At 40.6% G+C, this 16,544-nt stretch overlaps 3 protein-coding genes across 3 annotated transcripts; all 3 read right to left on the bottom strand.

Moving 5' to 3' along the window:
• Positions 1–827: 827 nt before the first annotated feature.
• Positions 828–2,413, bottom strand: LOC128400057 (olfactory receptor 14A16-like). Its single transcript, XM_053362033.1, has one exon. It carries the CDS (start codon positions 1,839–1,841, stop codon positions 906–908), a length of 936 nt encoding a protein of 311 aa, XP_053218008.1. The 5' UTR covers positions 1,842–2,413; the 3' UTR covers positions 828–905.
• A 2,941-nt stretch (positions 2,414–5,354) lies between these two features.
• On the bottom strand, positions 5,355–7,803 carry LOC128400056 (olfactory receptor 14A16-like). Its single transcript, XM_053362032.1, has one exon. It carries the CDS (start codon positions 7,440–7,442, stop codon positions 6,489–6,491), a length of 954 nt encoding a protein of 317 aa, XP_053218007.1. The 5' UTR covers positions 7,443–7,803; the 3' UTR covers positions 5,355–6,488.
• Positions 7,804–14,502: 6,699 nt separating this feature from the next.
• LOC128400454 (olfactory receptor 14A16-like) lies at positions 14,503–15,523 on the bottom strand. Its single transcript, XM_053362642.1, has one exon. It carries the CDS (start codon positions 15,436–15,438, stop codon positions 14,503–14,505), a length of 936 nt encoding a protein of 311 aa, XP_053218617.1. The 5' UTR covers positions 15,439–15,523.
• Between the last annotated feature and the right edge of the window lie 1,021 nt (positions 15,524–16,544).

Genomic DNA, 16,544 nt, shown 5'->3' with positions numbered 1-16,544 from the left:
TCAGATTCCCAGTGCAAATTTTTAATACATATGTTGCATGGAATTTTGCATAATATACATATTCAGCTAAATCACAATTCCCCAATATAATTAATCTTTGCATATTAATATTAATACATGATCTTTAATGGTAAGCAGCCATTAACAAAAACAACCTTTTTGTGGTTAGGGAAGTAATGGAGAAACACACTGAAAATTGTGGGATAAATGATTGATTGATTGATTGATGGGGAAGTGAATAAGCCCTGCTCTGGCAAATCAGGATGAAATCAGAATAAATGTGATATAGAATCAAAATAACAATTCATACTCATTGAACTGACATGACATAGCTCTTTTAAAAAAGAAATACCAATAAAATGTGTCATGCACCCCTACATGCATGACCTAGTTAGTATAGTGCTAGAATAACACACCTCTAAAACAGTGAAGTAGGAGAGGCCACAGTTATGGGAGAAACTGAGGACAGAGTATTGGATCCAAATGTGGTTCAGAGACCTCATCACTTCTGCAAAGACTTATTCTACTCTTCCTCCCACCTAACACCCCCACTTAAAAAGAAACCCAATAGAGCATGCTAGGAGTAGCAAGGGTGAATGCATCAATTTCATTTTCTTTCAGTTTCTCAGTATTAGATCCAGTTCCTCACATTTCCACAACTCTCTCCCTCCCCCCCCTCTCTCTCTGTGTGTGTGTCTGTCTGTCTGTGTCCTAATGAAAACTCATCAGACATCATGTGTGAAACTTTCCTAATATACACATTTTATCTGCAGATTTGCCCTAAACACACCTATTTGCAAAGCATTATTATGTAGTATAATGCATTTTTATGCTATTTTCACAGACATTTGCATTCTTATACAATGCTCAGGAATTGTGATGTGTATGAGACACAATGCATTCAATCATGCTAGGAGACTTCTAATTCCTTTTGGTATTTTCAATACGGCCTCTTGGATGTCTTTGTTCCTAAAGCTATAAATAATAGGATTCAGTAAGGGTGGCAAAACATTATACAATACAGCAGAGAGCAAATCCATCATTGTTGAAGAAAGTGCTTTAGGTCTCATGTATGAAAACACAGCTGTGCTCATAAATAAAGAAAAGACAGTCAGGTGGGGGATGCAGGTAGAGAAAACTTTATATCTGCCTTGAACAGAAGGGATTCTCAGCACAGCAGAGAATATGTAGCCATAGGAAGCAAAGATGAACCCTCCACAAAATGAACCTCCAGTAATTCCAATGGCAAGAATCAAAATTTGGTTAACTTTAGTGTCAGTACAAGAAATCTTAAGCAACTGAGGGACATCACAGAAATGCTGCCCAATAATATTGGACCCACAGAAATCTAGCCTGAAAGTGATAATGGTATGTAATGATGAATGGATTGGGCTGCTTATCCAGGAAGCAGCTGCCATTTGGATGCAGGCATCCCTGTTCATGATTAGCTCATACTGTAAAGGATGGCAGATTGCAACATAGCGATCATAAGCCATGATAGTGAGCAAGGCAAGCTCAGAACCTGTAAAGGTCAAAACTAAGAAAACCTGTGCAACACAGCCAGCAAAAGAAATCCTTTTGTCATCTGACAAAGAAGCAGCTATGGATTTGGGGATTGTGGTTGAGATGTAGCAAATATCTGTTAATGATAGATTGACCAGAAAGAAGTACATCGGAGTGTGTAGTTTGTGGTTCAGGGCAACAGCAATGGTGATGAGGAAATTCCCCACTAAGACGATTAAATAAATGGAGAGAAATATCACAAAGTAAAAAAATTGTTCTTCTCGGTCACTGGAGAAGCCCATCAGAAGAAATTCTGTCACTGTAGACTGGTTGGTCATCTTAATTATTGGAAGTATTTCTTTAAAAAAAGTTCTAGAAGAGTAGCTCTGTTATTGTGTTTTAGCAACACCAGCAGAGCAGTTGTGGCACCTAAAATTAGAAAGGATTTAATGAAAGTCTGTTGGTTGAGGGGAATATGCAGGCAATTGTCTGTGGGTTTGCCTCCTATCTCAATATGAGGTAATGAGTGATGCCAGTAGTAGACATTCAGCTGACACCAATAATTCACCCAGTGCTCGTAGCATTTTAGAGTTGGAAGGGAGAATGGAGAGCCTCTCAGTTGAGACCCATCTTGATTGCATGTTGAATCAAGAATGAGAAAGCAGAATCAAATCCTAACTATAGGTTATAAGGGCAACCTTGTTATTAGTTGTAAATGGAAAAAACACCTCCTTGGAGTGTGGTTACATAAAGGAACGTAACTGTGATGTTTTGGAATTTTTTTTTGCTAACAGTAATGCTTTTACTTTATTTTTTAAAAAATGCAAACCACATACCACATAGCATTAATGAAATATCATGTGGCTTTGATGAGAGCTCAGGGTTTAAGTCCAATCACCAGAATTTTGAAACATCACATTATTATCTTCTCTTACCAATAAATGTAATCTATTTTTTATCATAAAATAATCATGTCTGCATTAATCTTAATGCTGTATTAAACATTTTGAGGTCTTTTCAGAACTGAAATATGAGCACCTTTCAAGGCCTAGTCTCCTCTGAGGTTGAACAAATGGGATTCCACTCACCGCTATTTTTGTCTTGAAGAAGAAGGGCCAAAATGCTGGAGTGTGGTCTTTAGTAGCAGATATAGATTCTATGACAAGGAAGAATAAATGAGCCTCCCTGCTGTCTGTAGTGTTTCAGACAGTAGGTCCATGGAGAACATCATTAAATTTCTGTAGTGTTTCAGAGAATCACTCCTTGGAGAACCTCACCATAATGATTTGTAAGTCCTGATTTACAGAACAAGTGATGCAATTGTCTTTATAATAATAAAGTATTGTATATATTGTGGCGGTTAGAGTGTTGAACTTGATTAACTTATGTACGACTGCAAAAAATATTTTGTAACTGAGGAAGGTCACAAAATATTGCCCTATGAGTTTGGTCCCACAGAAATTTAGCATGAAACTGAAACTGGATTGCAATGCTTTATGGATAAGGTTGCATATCCAGGACACAATTGCCATTTGAATCCAGACACTCCAATTCATTTTCCATCTGGGAGGGCATCCATAGCTTCTTCACTACTGCCTAAAATAAGTCATACTTTGTATATTTACACTGTGGAAGGTTGATTCGCAAACAAGCCAGCTTACAAGGAGGAATAATCAATCTTGCTCAGATCAAATGATCAAAGAACACAAGGGTGCAAATTATCAGCACTGTTTGATACTGAGGGATAGTAATCCTATTACTAGAGCAATGCTGGGAAAAGTGGCAGTCATGCTCTTCATTGCTTCAATGATATGCCATCATGGGCAAAGTCCTGGAAGAAAAGGCCTTAACATAGCCTGCCCAGTTCTGTCCCAATTGCTCTATCCAAAAAAGCATGATTTGTGAGTCGAGGCCCCACTCCCCGCTTTGTGATGAAATAAGACTCACGGAGACAAGTATTTTAGGTTAATGGGCAAAAAAAGGCCACAACTTTATTGGTTACAGAATGTGAGTGGTATTGGCTTAGGCATTGGATCCGAACAGACTATACTTGACTCCTGCCCGCTTTGCAGGAAGTCACACAAGGGTTAACAACCAGTAGAGAGAGCTTGTTGATGGAAATCAACTGGAAGCTTTCCCCTAGAGTCACCGGAGGGTCGTGCCGTGGCCCTAGCCACCACCTGGGTGTGGTACAAGAACCACAACCACCATATTCCTTTAACAGAATATCCTTCAAAGGGAGGGGTAGGTGATGGCAACAACCTCCCCTCTAACACACAATGCATTTCCAATCCCTAACCACCAAACCTTACAAAATTGTGACGATTTGCTATGAGGTAAGCAAAAAACCAGGTGGCTGGTGCCAATCTGCCAAGTGGAAAAAAATTCCTACCAGTCCCCTTGGACAACCAAGGCAACCAACCTAGGTCCATAGCAAGGTCAGGTGCTGAAGCGAAATCTAGAGGGAGGGAGGGTGATCTGAGGAAGCCAGAACAACAAGGAAGACCTTGTGGGCCCGTGGCCATTTTAAAACTGCTAAACCACGCCCCCAGCCAGTAAGATTGGATGGCTGGGGTGCATGACGTGGGCCCAGGACTCCAGTGATGCAGGGGCCACGCCCCTCCCTGCGAGCATGGGAAGCGATTCCTGCTCACAACTGCTCCCCTCCGGGAAGAGGAGAGGCTTTCTCATAAGAAGTTTTCCATTTAAACCCCATGGGGGAGCGGGGGATGAGGCCAGCTATGCACCTGTGGATGATGAAAATACTATTGATGCTATCATTTCTGGACTATTAATTAGTCAAGGTCCTTTCACTTATTCATTTCTACAACCAAAATATTCAGAATGTTTCAAGTGAAAAGTCAAGTTTGGATATAAAATTACAAACAAAAGGGTTGTCATTTGAATTTATTTTAGGTAAAGGATGCTCAGTGAGATACAGTGGTACCTCGGGTTACAGACACCTTGGGTTACAGACACTTCAGGTTACAGACTCCACTAAGCCGGAAGTAGTATCTCAGGTTAAGAACTTTCCCTCAGGATGAGAACAGAAATCAGGCAGCAGCAGGAGGCCCCATTAGCTAAAGTGGTACCTCAGGTTAAGAACAGTTTCAGGTTAAGAACAGACCTCCTGAACAAATTAAGTTCTTAACCAGAGGTACCACTGTACAATGAAATACACTGGGGATTTGTTTTGTCCTTTTGTATTTATTTTGCTTGTACATTGTTGCAAAGAAAGCAGTTGGATGTGAAAGAAGAACTGATAAGGGATGCAAAACTGAATTGTATTCCATTCTCTGGTATGCGGGGGTGTTACATTTGCATTAGAATTTGTAACCTTTGTCAAAAGTCCAGAATTTTTTTTGCAAGGCATTATAGGTCGAGATCTGCCGAAAGAGAAGAATTTAATCTTCATGTATGCTACAACAGTGGCTAGGATACTCCTAGTCAAAAGTGGAACAGTGACAAGATACCAACTAAAGATAAACTCATGGACTACGCTGAAATGGCCAAATTGAGAGATTAAGAGACAAAGACAATAGATACTTTAAAAAGGAGTGGGAACCATTTGTGATGTATTCACAGAAAAACTGTAAAGAAATGAACTCACTAGCAGGATTTGATTAAACACTCCCCCACCCCCTGAGAGGTCCCCAGAAACCAGATGCGTTTTCACACTTGCAGCCCAGCACTTACTACCACTCGAGCAATATGGGTTTACTCTGTCACACTCATAACTGCAGCATCAAGGACCTGCTTCTGTGCTTCTGGGTGACGCTGCTGATGCCGGCGCAGGGGCCCTCTGCCACCGCCGCTGCTGCACCTTGTCCCCAGGAGGAACTGCCAAAGCATTCCCTCACAGGGCACAGGATGGCATGGTCAGGGTAAGGGCTTTTATACTGGGTAGTAGATTGCAGCCTGGTCCATTGCTTTCTTTTTATGGATCAATGGTCTCGTTAGACAGTAAAATTATTGTTGAATTGCTGTTTTAGGGGTTGTTTTTCATCGTATGGAATGGATTAATCCATTTCCCATTACTTTCTATGGGAAAGCAAGCCTTGGTTTAAGTACGCTTGGGTTTAAGAATGGACTTCCAGAATGGATTAAGTCCGTAAGCCGAGGTACCACGGTATTAAGATATAACCAAAAAAAGCAGGGAAATTATTATGCAACAAACCAGAAGAGGAAGTTGAGTGAAGTCATGGGGGGAGGGGGGTATTTGGGTTTGTCTTTATATTTGAGATTATGTTACTGTGATCAAGATAAAAATGTTAAAATCAATAAAAACGAATAAAAAAGAATTTGTAATGTAAATTGTGTATCACATCTATTTCAATTCATTCCACCAACATGCTTATGGGTTTTTGTTTTTATTTACCCTAAGCCATGTCCAAGAATCCATTCCCCATGCCCCCACATGCATATATACCAGATGGAGAATCACAGATCCTTCTGTTCCCTCCATTCCCACCTTGGCATTCCCAAAGTGCTTTAACATTCAACCCCCTCCCCAGGAAATCTGGATATTGCAGCTTTGTAGGGGTAACAGTTTTCACCCAATAACTATTTATTATTTGTATTGTTAATCTACAGCACCCTCTGTCATACATTCACTACGTTTAACGAGAAACTAGACAAGCATATCTTAAAGCAAATACCAGGGCTTCAATTTTAAGAGAGTCAGATTTGTGAGTAACAACACAAAAACATAATTCTTTCGAAAATGTCTACATAAGATACAATCAAGATAGTTCTCTGCAACACTGCAGCAGCAACAATAATGGCCCATAACTGAAGAAATAATAAGATCGACATATTTTCTGTCCCTAAATTTGTGAAAATGGCAAGGAGCCTTTTAATATGATAAATAGTTAATATTATGAAATCCTCTATTTCAAAGGTGAAGAAATACAGTTAATTTCCTAAATTCAACCTCAGATATACATTAAGTGTTCCCATTTTTCCAAAAATCTGGAAGTGATGAATCATGCAATGAGATGTTTCAGTTTTCTGGGTATTTGCCAGACTGCTAGTTGGATGTCCTTGTTCCTAAGGCTATAAATAATGGGATTAAGAACTGGTGGCAAAACTGTATATAACACAGCAGAAACCAAGTCCACTGTGGGGGAAGAAAGTGCTTTTGGCCTCATGTATGAAAACACACCTGTGGTGATGAATAAAGAAAAGACAGTCAGGTGAGGAGTGCAGGTAGAGAAAGCTTTATATCTGCCTTGGACTGATGGGATCCTCAGCACAGCAGAGAAGATGTAGCCATAGGAAGCAAAGATAAATGCAAAACAAAAAGAGTCAATAAAAAACCCAAGGACAAAAATCAGAACTTGATTCACATTTGTATCACTGCAAGAAATCTTTTGCAATTGAGGAATGTCACAAAAATATTGTCCAATGATATTGGTCCCACAGAAATTTAGCACGAAAGTAAAACTGGTTTCCAATACTGCATGAATCAGGTTGCTTATCCAGGAAGCAGCTACCATTTGCATGCAGGCATCCCAATTCATGATTAAGGTATATTGCAGTGGACGACAGATTGCTACATAACGGTCATAAGCCATAACAGTGAGCAAGGCAAGCTCCCCACCAACAAATGTGACCACTAAGAAGACCTGTGTGACACATCCGGCAAAAGAAATCATGTTGTTGTTTGTCAATGAAATGGTGATGGATTTGGGTACAGTATTGGAAATGGAGCAAACATCAAGCAATGACAGGTTGATCAAAAAGAAGTACATCGGGCTGTGAAGGTGGCGGTCTAGGGCCACAGCTGTGATGATGAGAGAATTTCCTACTAAGGCTGTTAAGTAAATGAAGAGAAATATTGCAGAATGCAAAATCTGCATATCACGAGTTTCAGAAAACCCCATGAGATGGAACTCTGTTGGAGTAGATTGGTTAGCCATTTCTCTCATTTCTGTCATTCTGCAGATAGAAGTTAAATAGTTGTGCGTTAGTGGAGCTTACCAATTTTTGGCCATTCTAATTTTTTGAATTATCATCTTAGATATTGTGCTAGTTCACAACAACACATTTATCCACATCAAGAACCATGTATGCACACTATTAACTGCTGATGTGTTCTTTCATTCTGATATGACATGAAGCCTCATGGGGATAGTATCTGCACTCACATATCTTCAGCTAATATGATTTATCCACCCTCAAAGACTGGGGGAAAGGCAACAGAGACTGGGTACATACATATACTTTCTAAGCCATGTGCCATATGATGTAAATGGTGCAGTTTTTACAGAAGTCTTCCATTTTGCCATCAAATGTACATAAACCATTTTTATGAAACATGTAACATTTTTTTGGGGGGGGGAGAGATCACACTGAATTAACTAGATGGGGTAAAGGAACCACCATTCTAGAAAGTTTATCTGAAATTTCATATAAAACAAAAAAATGAAATCACTGTGGATATTTTGAAAGATTGTATTATGTGTATTCTCAGTGAGGCTTTTCTATTTCTTGCTAAATACTTTAGTAATGTAAAACATGGAAATGGAAGCTTTCTTCAAGTATATTGGAATAAAAAATTGTCAGTTCTCAAATATTTGGAGGTTTTCCATCAAAAATATATGACAACAAACTATTGACCAAGTGTATGTGTTTTGAAAGGTGCTCTCCATTTTTTTTCAATTGAACAACAGCATAGCAATTCACATATTACCTAAGAGCAGTGAAGAATCAACCTGAATGAATTAAGTTTCAGGAATGAAGACTGATTGCTAGAATACTGAAACAGCAAAGATTTCAACAACCTGCAAGGAGAATTGAAAAAAATCCTAAACATTATTTTATTTATTTCTAGTAACATGGCCCATGGAAACACTCAAAAAATGGCTATACTTCTCAATGTGCAGGCAGAATCATATTAATTTCTATCCTATTCAAAAAAGGCAAGACAAATTCCATTTGGATAAGTAATTTCTATTCTAGTGATCGTATTACCATATATTATAATTTATTTCATTTAATTTTTTTTTGGAAAAGATAACCCAGAAGCATCCATCTCTCAAGTAATTTCTGTCATATGCAGTAGGTAATTTGTTTAACCAGCCAATCTAATGAGCTGACAAGATAAAGACTGTGCCCTGAATCATTAAAAGCTTCCCATTGTCGGAAATGCCATAGTTACTGAAGAATTCTGGAGTATCTGCTTACCACCATTGTTGCTGTGAACAAGAGAGAGTTATGGTAGCACTTGAACTTACTCCATTATCATATTTCTTGTCAGTTGTCCATATTCCAGCGTGAAATATATCTCTGCACAGTTTTTCCAAGTTTTCTGTTGCCTTCTCCTATATATAAAAGAAATGATACTTTTTTAAAAAAATAAGAAGTCCACTTTACACCAACTACTACATCAGTCATTTTGCAATCTTTTCAGAATTGAAAGCTCAAGCATCCTTGAGTCCCTTCATTCTCTTTAAAGAGATCAATAAGGATTATACTCACCACTGTTTCTCTCAGATTAGAGTGCCAATGTGCTTGACGGTGATATTTATTTGAAGGTACATGGCTTGTCAGGAGGAGGTGGAGAAGGTGATGTCACCCTCCTTTTCTGTGCTATTTCTGGGTCTCTCTTGGGAGAACATACCAGTCCCATGGTGCTGTGCAAAACAAATGTTGTCCATTTCCCTACTAGTTCTTTTAATATGCACAAGAATATAAGAGCCTGCTGGATCAATCCAGAAAGTGAAGGACACAAAGGGAGCTGAGCAGGTGAAAAACTCAACCTAGCCAGCCCAGTTCTGCCCCAGTTGCTCCTCAATATATCTGAAAAGCAAGACGATCAGGAGAATAGTGATATCGCATCAGAGTATTTCTACCCAGTCCTTGTATGCTAATGTTTTCTCATTCATTAATTTCTGCCAGTGAAATGTACACAATGTGTAAATGAAAAGAAGTGGCAATGTTTCATGGACAACAAAAATCCAAAACACACACACCAGTATAATATCAGCAAACTGCATTCCCCAGATTTACTTGTTCTCAGATATGCAAACAAAGATGTCATTGCAAAATCTCTTGAGAATCTTTGCTCCAGGGAAGTTTGTGCTCTCCCCATGTTGGTGCCACTTGAATTAATTTATATTTGCTGAAGGATGCCCCTTGACGCACAATATTGTACAAAGAACATGAAAAAGGCTCCAAAAATTAATTGACTTATAGTATGCAAGGATACTTTTTCATTTTTTTTCTTGTCGTGCATACCTAAATTTCATATACGTAACATCACAACTATTTTTATTGTCCTCTCCCCCCACCTCATCTGTTTGCAACACTGGCAAATTCTTTCTGATCATGAACTTCTACTTCTACTTTCTGATCATGAACTTCTATTTTGAGCTTCCATAAGTGTTCAGCTGAAGGAACTTAGGTTGCCCTTCATATGAAGGGTGCTCTTCCATCATGTGCATTAGAGCTTACATATGAAGGTTGGGGAACTGGGTGCACCCAATGGCAATAATAGACATTATAGTAGTGCAGTGGCTCTCAATTGACCTCCACTCAATTGCATCACTGTTGCTTAGCAGGAGTTAAGAAGCCTGCACCTGAAAGGCTTTCTTTAGTTGTGTCTGTCTGTTCCCTACTGGAAACTCTCACAGACAAAGTGATAATAATTTAAATTAAAAGATCAGGTGATTGACAGGTACATGGTCTGCTCAAACTTAGACATCAGTCAGCAGCAGACAGCGTAATGGGGTGCTGGCATACACCTGAGCTCTGCTCACTCACATTGCTGCTTACAAAGGATAATCCAGTAATGGCCAGTTCTGCTAGGAACTCAAAAGGAAGTTATCTTCAGGCTTCCATTTAATCCCAATTGCGCATCAAGACCCCAGAGCATCCCTGAGGATAAATAAATATACACTGAAACAGAATTTTAGATTAAGTTTAATGGGCAAAACTTTAGGGCAAAACTTTATTGATTACAGCAATGTGAGAGGTATTGGCTTAGTCATTGGCAATAACTATATCTGACTCCTGCCCACCTTGCAGGAAATCTGGAAGGAGCTCCGTCAATGGCAACCAACTGATGCTCACCCTGGGGTTCCTGCTGGGTCCTGGCATGGCCCTAACCCCTCAAGCGAACTGTGGATGAGATCTAGACCCACAGATTCCTTTACTGGAATACCCTTGTATTCCAGTAGATGATGATGGCCACACCTCCCTTCCGCCGCATCACAATAAGCCAATGCCTAACCACCACACGAGCCCCACACGAGGCACCAATACCCTCAGATCCTGTAACCAATCCTTCAAACCTCTAACAATCTGGTCCATCCACACATCATTTCCACCATCAGAAAGGTGCATACTATCAGCCCGAAACAGGGCTCTATCACTGAAGGTAATACCAGGGTGGCGAATCACTCTGGCACCCAGCGCCAACACCTTGTTTGACACCTCAGGGTCAACATGCTTCCTGGCTGTTTTGGTGGCAGCTGGGCATGAACTATTGTGCCAAACCTGACGCACCAGGAACTGCGACCAAAATATTGTGGTATCTGGTAGCACTGCTGCCAGCTCCTCCAAGTCCTTCTTAATGCAAGTCCTCAAGTCCATGCCCTTCAGCAGTGGCAAGTCATTTTCGCCCAGCTGCACAACCAATGCAGAAGGTGGGCCCCAAGTGGTCACCCGAGCCTTCACCAGTGGTAAAACTTCTTTCCAGCGCATCCCACGTCTGGACACACAGCAAACCTTGACTTGAGCAGGTAAGCCGAGCTGGCACCCAAACCCAGTCTCCACTGCTCGCACACTGGCCCAGTGCACGATGCTGTGACCCACGATCCACACGTGCAGCTCTGGCAACACTGAAAAAAAGGAAAAGACAAAACATGTTAGGAGGTGGACAACATGCTACTTGCTTTTCTGGATGTATCCCTTATAGGCATTGGACTTCCACCAGCCCAATCCTGTCCACTGAAAGGCCCCAATGAACTGCCGTAATAGCGGCGCCAATCCTGAAAGAATGGGCAGCAAATTCCAATGCTGGCAAGCCACAGGCCGCAATAGGCTTCCATGTAACCCTAGTGAATTGATGCCTTGCTAAAGGGTTTCTATCCTCATGTATCAAGAAGGGGCGAATCTGTAGGATTCCAGGAGGCCTAATCTGTAAATATCTCCTGGTGTTTTTTACACGTCACGAACCTCCATGCGCCGTTGCAGGCAACTTAAGCAGGGCCCCCTTACCCCTTTGGTCCATTTTGGACCGACTATCCCGGACCACCAATTCCGCCTCTCCCAAAGATATGTCCTCTAAGTGCAGACCCATAGGAACTCCCCCACAGACATCCTCAAAAACAACCTCACCCATTCTATTGCGATAGAATAATTGGAAGAGAACAACCGTGCCTCATACCGGGACCAGCAAACAGATCTTAGTTTTTTGTGAATTTTACATAATAGGTCAAAGGTGACAGGCCTGCGGACAACACCAGAAGATGGTTGAAGTCTACGCCAGCCCTCCAGAGCCTTCCGGAGCACAAAAGCTGCACACAGATCATGGGCAAACAGGGATTTGCTAAAAAAAGAAATGGCAGCAGACTGGATTTTAAGAGTCTTAGCTGCATGCCAAAGCTAATCTAAGTGTGCTATGTATTGCGAAACCTGATCTGTAGAAGAGGGTTGATCCACAGCAATAGATAAATTCTGCGCACAGAACATTATAAAATCAGCCCAGGTTTTCTTGTAAGATTTAAATGTGGAGGGGGCCAAGGAAGAGATTACTCCCTGCATAACTATGCACTTCCAAGGCTCCATAGGTACACCAGAAAAGGCTCCGGCAACTGCTGTGCGTCCAGTGCCAAAAATCTGAAGTGGTCCATGTGAAAGCGAGACAGAGAAGCCAGGTGAATCCCCAGAAATGTGCCACCACCTTTTATATGCCCCCACGATCACACCACCAATCTCTGATTGGCCAATAGGCCATGGTGTGATTGTGGGGCCATTGTGTGGGCTGGGCTCAATCTCCCACCTCCTCAAGGATAGTAGAGGGGACACACCTTGGGCCCGCATGCAAGGCAGACCCTCAGTTAGGAAGATCCCATTTATAGAGCAATAAGCCAAAATGAATTCAATCGAGCTTATTTTGAGCAAACATTATTTCGATTGCAGAAAAAAATGACCAGATCAGATTAATTTTATTTCTATCAAATCATCAGATTACCACACATCATACACACACACACACACACACACAGATATATATATATATATATATATATATATATATATATATGAAAAAAGTATTTGATCCCCTGCTAAATTTGTCCATTTGCCCTCTGACAAAGAAATGATCAGTCCATAATTTTAATGGTAGATTTATTGTAGCTGTGAGAGACAGAATAACAACAAGTAAACCCTCAGAAACCCAGAAGACAAAAGTCAGAGATTGATTGACTTTTTAAATACCATAATCAACTCATCGTGGAATATGTGCATATACATATACATATCTACACACACACACACAAACAAACATAAATATACATGCCAATACACACATGCATGCATACATACATAAATACACACATACATACACACGGAACCGAGCAATTCCTTGCCGTGCCTATGTGGCTACATAATTTGTTCCAGATATAAAAGGTATTTCGCAAACATGAAGTTCATCTTGTCCAACCCCCTGCAATGTGGGATTATGTTGTTGCCCCAAGCAGGAGATGAACCTGCAAACTTGGCATTATCAGCACACTGCTCTAACCACTGAACCATCCACAGTCTTCATGAGCTAACTTTCTGGTTGATACACTTACAGTGTAGGGAAGTGTTGCTGCCCCCTTGCAGGAAATGAACCTGCAAACCTAGCATCATGGGCATAGAATTGAGAGTATATGACACACAGGGTTTTCTCAGATGAAGAGCTGCAACAACGTGACTAAAGTAAAGAGCTGTGGGAGCTTTAAGGCTGCCACACTTTGCTCTCTGGGAAGAAGGGCGGCTCATACTTGCCTCAGACACATGGGCCAATGACCCCCTCAAAATTGCGTTGGCGTGAGAATGGGATAGTGACACAGAAAGGGAAGGATACTGGATGCGCTTCTTCCCACAGAAGCGGCACATGGAGGAAGAAGGTGGCAACAGCCGTGGCCAAGCGAAGATCGCAGGTAAAATACTCAAAAAGGCTACATCGCTCTGGCAAGGCACCACAAGGGGGATCCTTCAATGAGGCCTCTAGATGGTTGACACTGGCTAAGGAGGCAGTGGCAGTGGGCCGAAAACCGGTGTTCCTAACTGGTGCTCCAAAGGACTGATGCCTCCACAGGTGGGATAAAGATCATGAAGGGATCTAGATCCGGTGCTCCTGATGCTCTGGGCCAACTGTGCTGCCAGTGTCAGCTCTGGGCCCCTTTTATGCTTCTGGAGCAGGCTGCTGCAGATAGGCAGAATGTGAATCGGGTTTGGTGGGAACCCACTAAGTACTGTGGCAGCCAGGAGAGCCAAGCAACGGTTGGCAGAACAGCGTGGCTTCAGGAGGACGAGGAAGTCGTGCCCTGTGCTGCAAACACCGCCCACTTTAGGACCATGTGAGCATCCATTTTCATATAACATGCACTAAATTTAAAATATACTTTCCCAAGTCTTTCCCAAGCTCTATTCTTTGCAATAGGCCCAATACACATCTTTTTACGAAGCACTATTCCTATTTTTAATAATAAATGCATTTTTATTCACTCTTTACCTAAGTACATTCTGAACAACAGGAGATGGGCTGGAAGAGTAGGGCATCACTCAAAAGTGAGCACTAGAAATTTGCACAAAAAATGTGATATGTGCGAGACACAACTTGAGCACTCATGCGTGAAACATCATGTGTGAATTTGCCCAATACACATCTATTTGCAAAGCACTATTACGCAGTATAATACATTACTATGCTATTTTCAATGGCATTTGCATTGTTATGCAATGCACAGGAATTGTGATGTGTATGAGACAAAATGCAAGCAATCATGCCAGGAGACTTCTAATTCTTTTCGGTATTTTCCACACGGCCTCTTGGATGTCTTTGTTCCTAAAGCTATAAATAACGGGATTCATTAGTGGTGGCAAAACATTATACAATAAAGCAGAGAGCAAATCCATTGTTGTAGAAGAAAGTGCTTTAGGTCTCATGTATGAAAACACAGCTGTGCTCATAAATAAAGAAAAGACAGTCAGGTGGGGGATGCAGGTAGAGAAAGCTTTATATCTGCCTTGAACAGAAGGGATTCTCAGCACAGCAGAGAATATGTAGCCATAGGAAAGAAAGATGAACCCTCCACAAAATGAATCTACAATAAACCCAATGGCAATGATCAAAATTTGGTTAACCTTTGTGTCAGTACAAGAAATCTTAAGCAACTGAGGGACATCACAGAAATACTGCCCAATAATATTGGACCTACAGAAATGTAGCCTGAAAGTGATAATGGTATGTAATGATGAATGGATTGCGCTGCTTATCCAGGAAGCAGCTGCCATTTGGATACAGGCATCCCAGTTCATGATTAGCTCATACTGTAGAGGATGGCAGATTGCAGCATAGCGATCATAAGCCATGATAGTGAGCAAGGCAAGCTCAGAACCTGCAAAAGTGAAAACTAAGAAAACCTGTGCAACACAGCCAGCAAAAGAAATCCTTTTGTCATCTGACAAAGAAGCAGCTATGGATTTGGGGATAGTGGCTGAGATGTAGCAAATGTCTGATAATGATAGGTTGACCAGAAAGAAGTACATTGGAGTGTGGAGTTTGTGGTTCAGGGCAACAGCAATGGTGATTAGGAAATTCCCCACTAAGGCTGTTAAATAAATGGAGAGAAATATCACAAAGTAAAACAATTGTTCTTCTCGATTACTGGAAAACCCCACCAGAAGAAATTCTGTCACTGTAGATTGGTTGGCCATCTTAATTCTTTAGTATTTCTTAAAACAATTTCTTGAAGAGCAGCTCTGTTATTGTGTTTTAGCAGCACCAGCAGAGGTGTTTGTAACACCTAAAATTAGAAAGGAGTTAATGAAAGTCTGTTGGATGAGGAAACATGCAGGCAATTGTATGTGGGGTTATTAATATGAGGTAATGGGTCATGCCAGCAGTAGATATTCAACTGACACCATTCATTCTCCCCGGTACTAATAGAATTTTAGAGTTGAAAAGGAGCATGGGGAGCATCTCAGCAAAGACCCAACTTGGTTTCATGTTGAATCAAGATTGAGAAAGTAGAATCAAATACACACTACAGCTTTTCAGAGCAACCTTGCTATTAGATGTAAATAAGCAGATTCTCATTTGTTTGTTTGCATAAAGGATCTTAATGATGGTGTTTATGTTTGTTTTTTTGTGAACCATAATGCTTCTACTTTATTTTTAAAAAGCAAGTCACACACCACCTAGCATTAATGAAATATCATTTGGCTTTGATGAGCGTTCAGAGTTTAAAACCAATCACCAGAATTTGGTAACACCCCTGTATTACCTTCTCTTACCTATAAATACTACCTATCTTTTCACAGAATAATCATTTCTTCATTAATCCTACTACTGTATTAAACGTTTTGTGGTCTTTTCAGAACTGAAATATGAGCACTAGATGTAAATAAATTTAAAAATCCTCCTTGGAGTGTGGTTGCATAAAGGAAATTTACACTTGATGTTTCGGTATTTTTGCTAACCATAATGCACCTCCTAGCATTAATGAAAAATCATGAGGCTTTTAAGCCCAATCACCAGAATTTTGAAACATGCAGGCAATTGTATGTAGGGTTTGCCTCCTTTCTTAATATGAGATAATCATCCCAAACGCCAGAATTTTGAAACACCACTTTATTATCTTCTCTTACCTATAAATACTACCTATTTTTTCGTAGAATAATGTTTTCTTCATTAATCCTACTGCTGTATCAAACCTTTTACAGTCTTTTCATAACTGAAATATGAATACCTTCCAAGCCCTAGTCTACTCACCTCTGTCTTTGTCTGGAAGAAGAAAGTGTCAAAATGTTGAAGTGTGTTC

This window comes from Podarcis raffonei, chromosome 13, assembly GCF_027172205.1.
Source record: "Podarcis raffonei isolate rPodRaf1 chromosome 13, rPodRaf1.pri, whole genome shotgun sequence".
NCBI lineage: Eukaryota > Metazoa > Chordata > Lepidosauria > Squamata > Lacertidae > Podarcis > Podarcis raffonei.
This window is presented reverse-complemented; position numbering and strand designations above follow the sequence as displayed.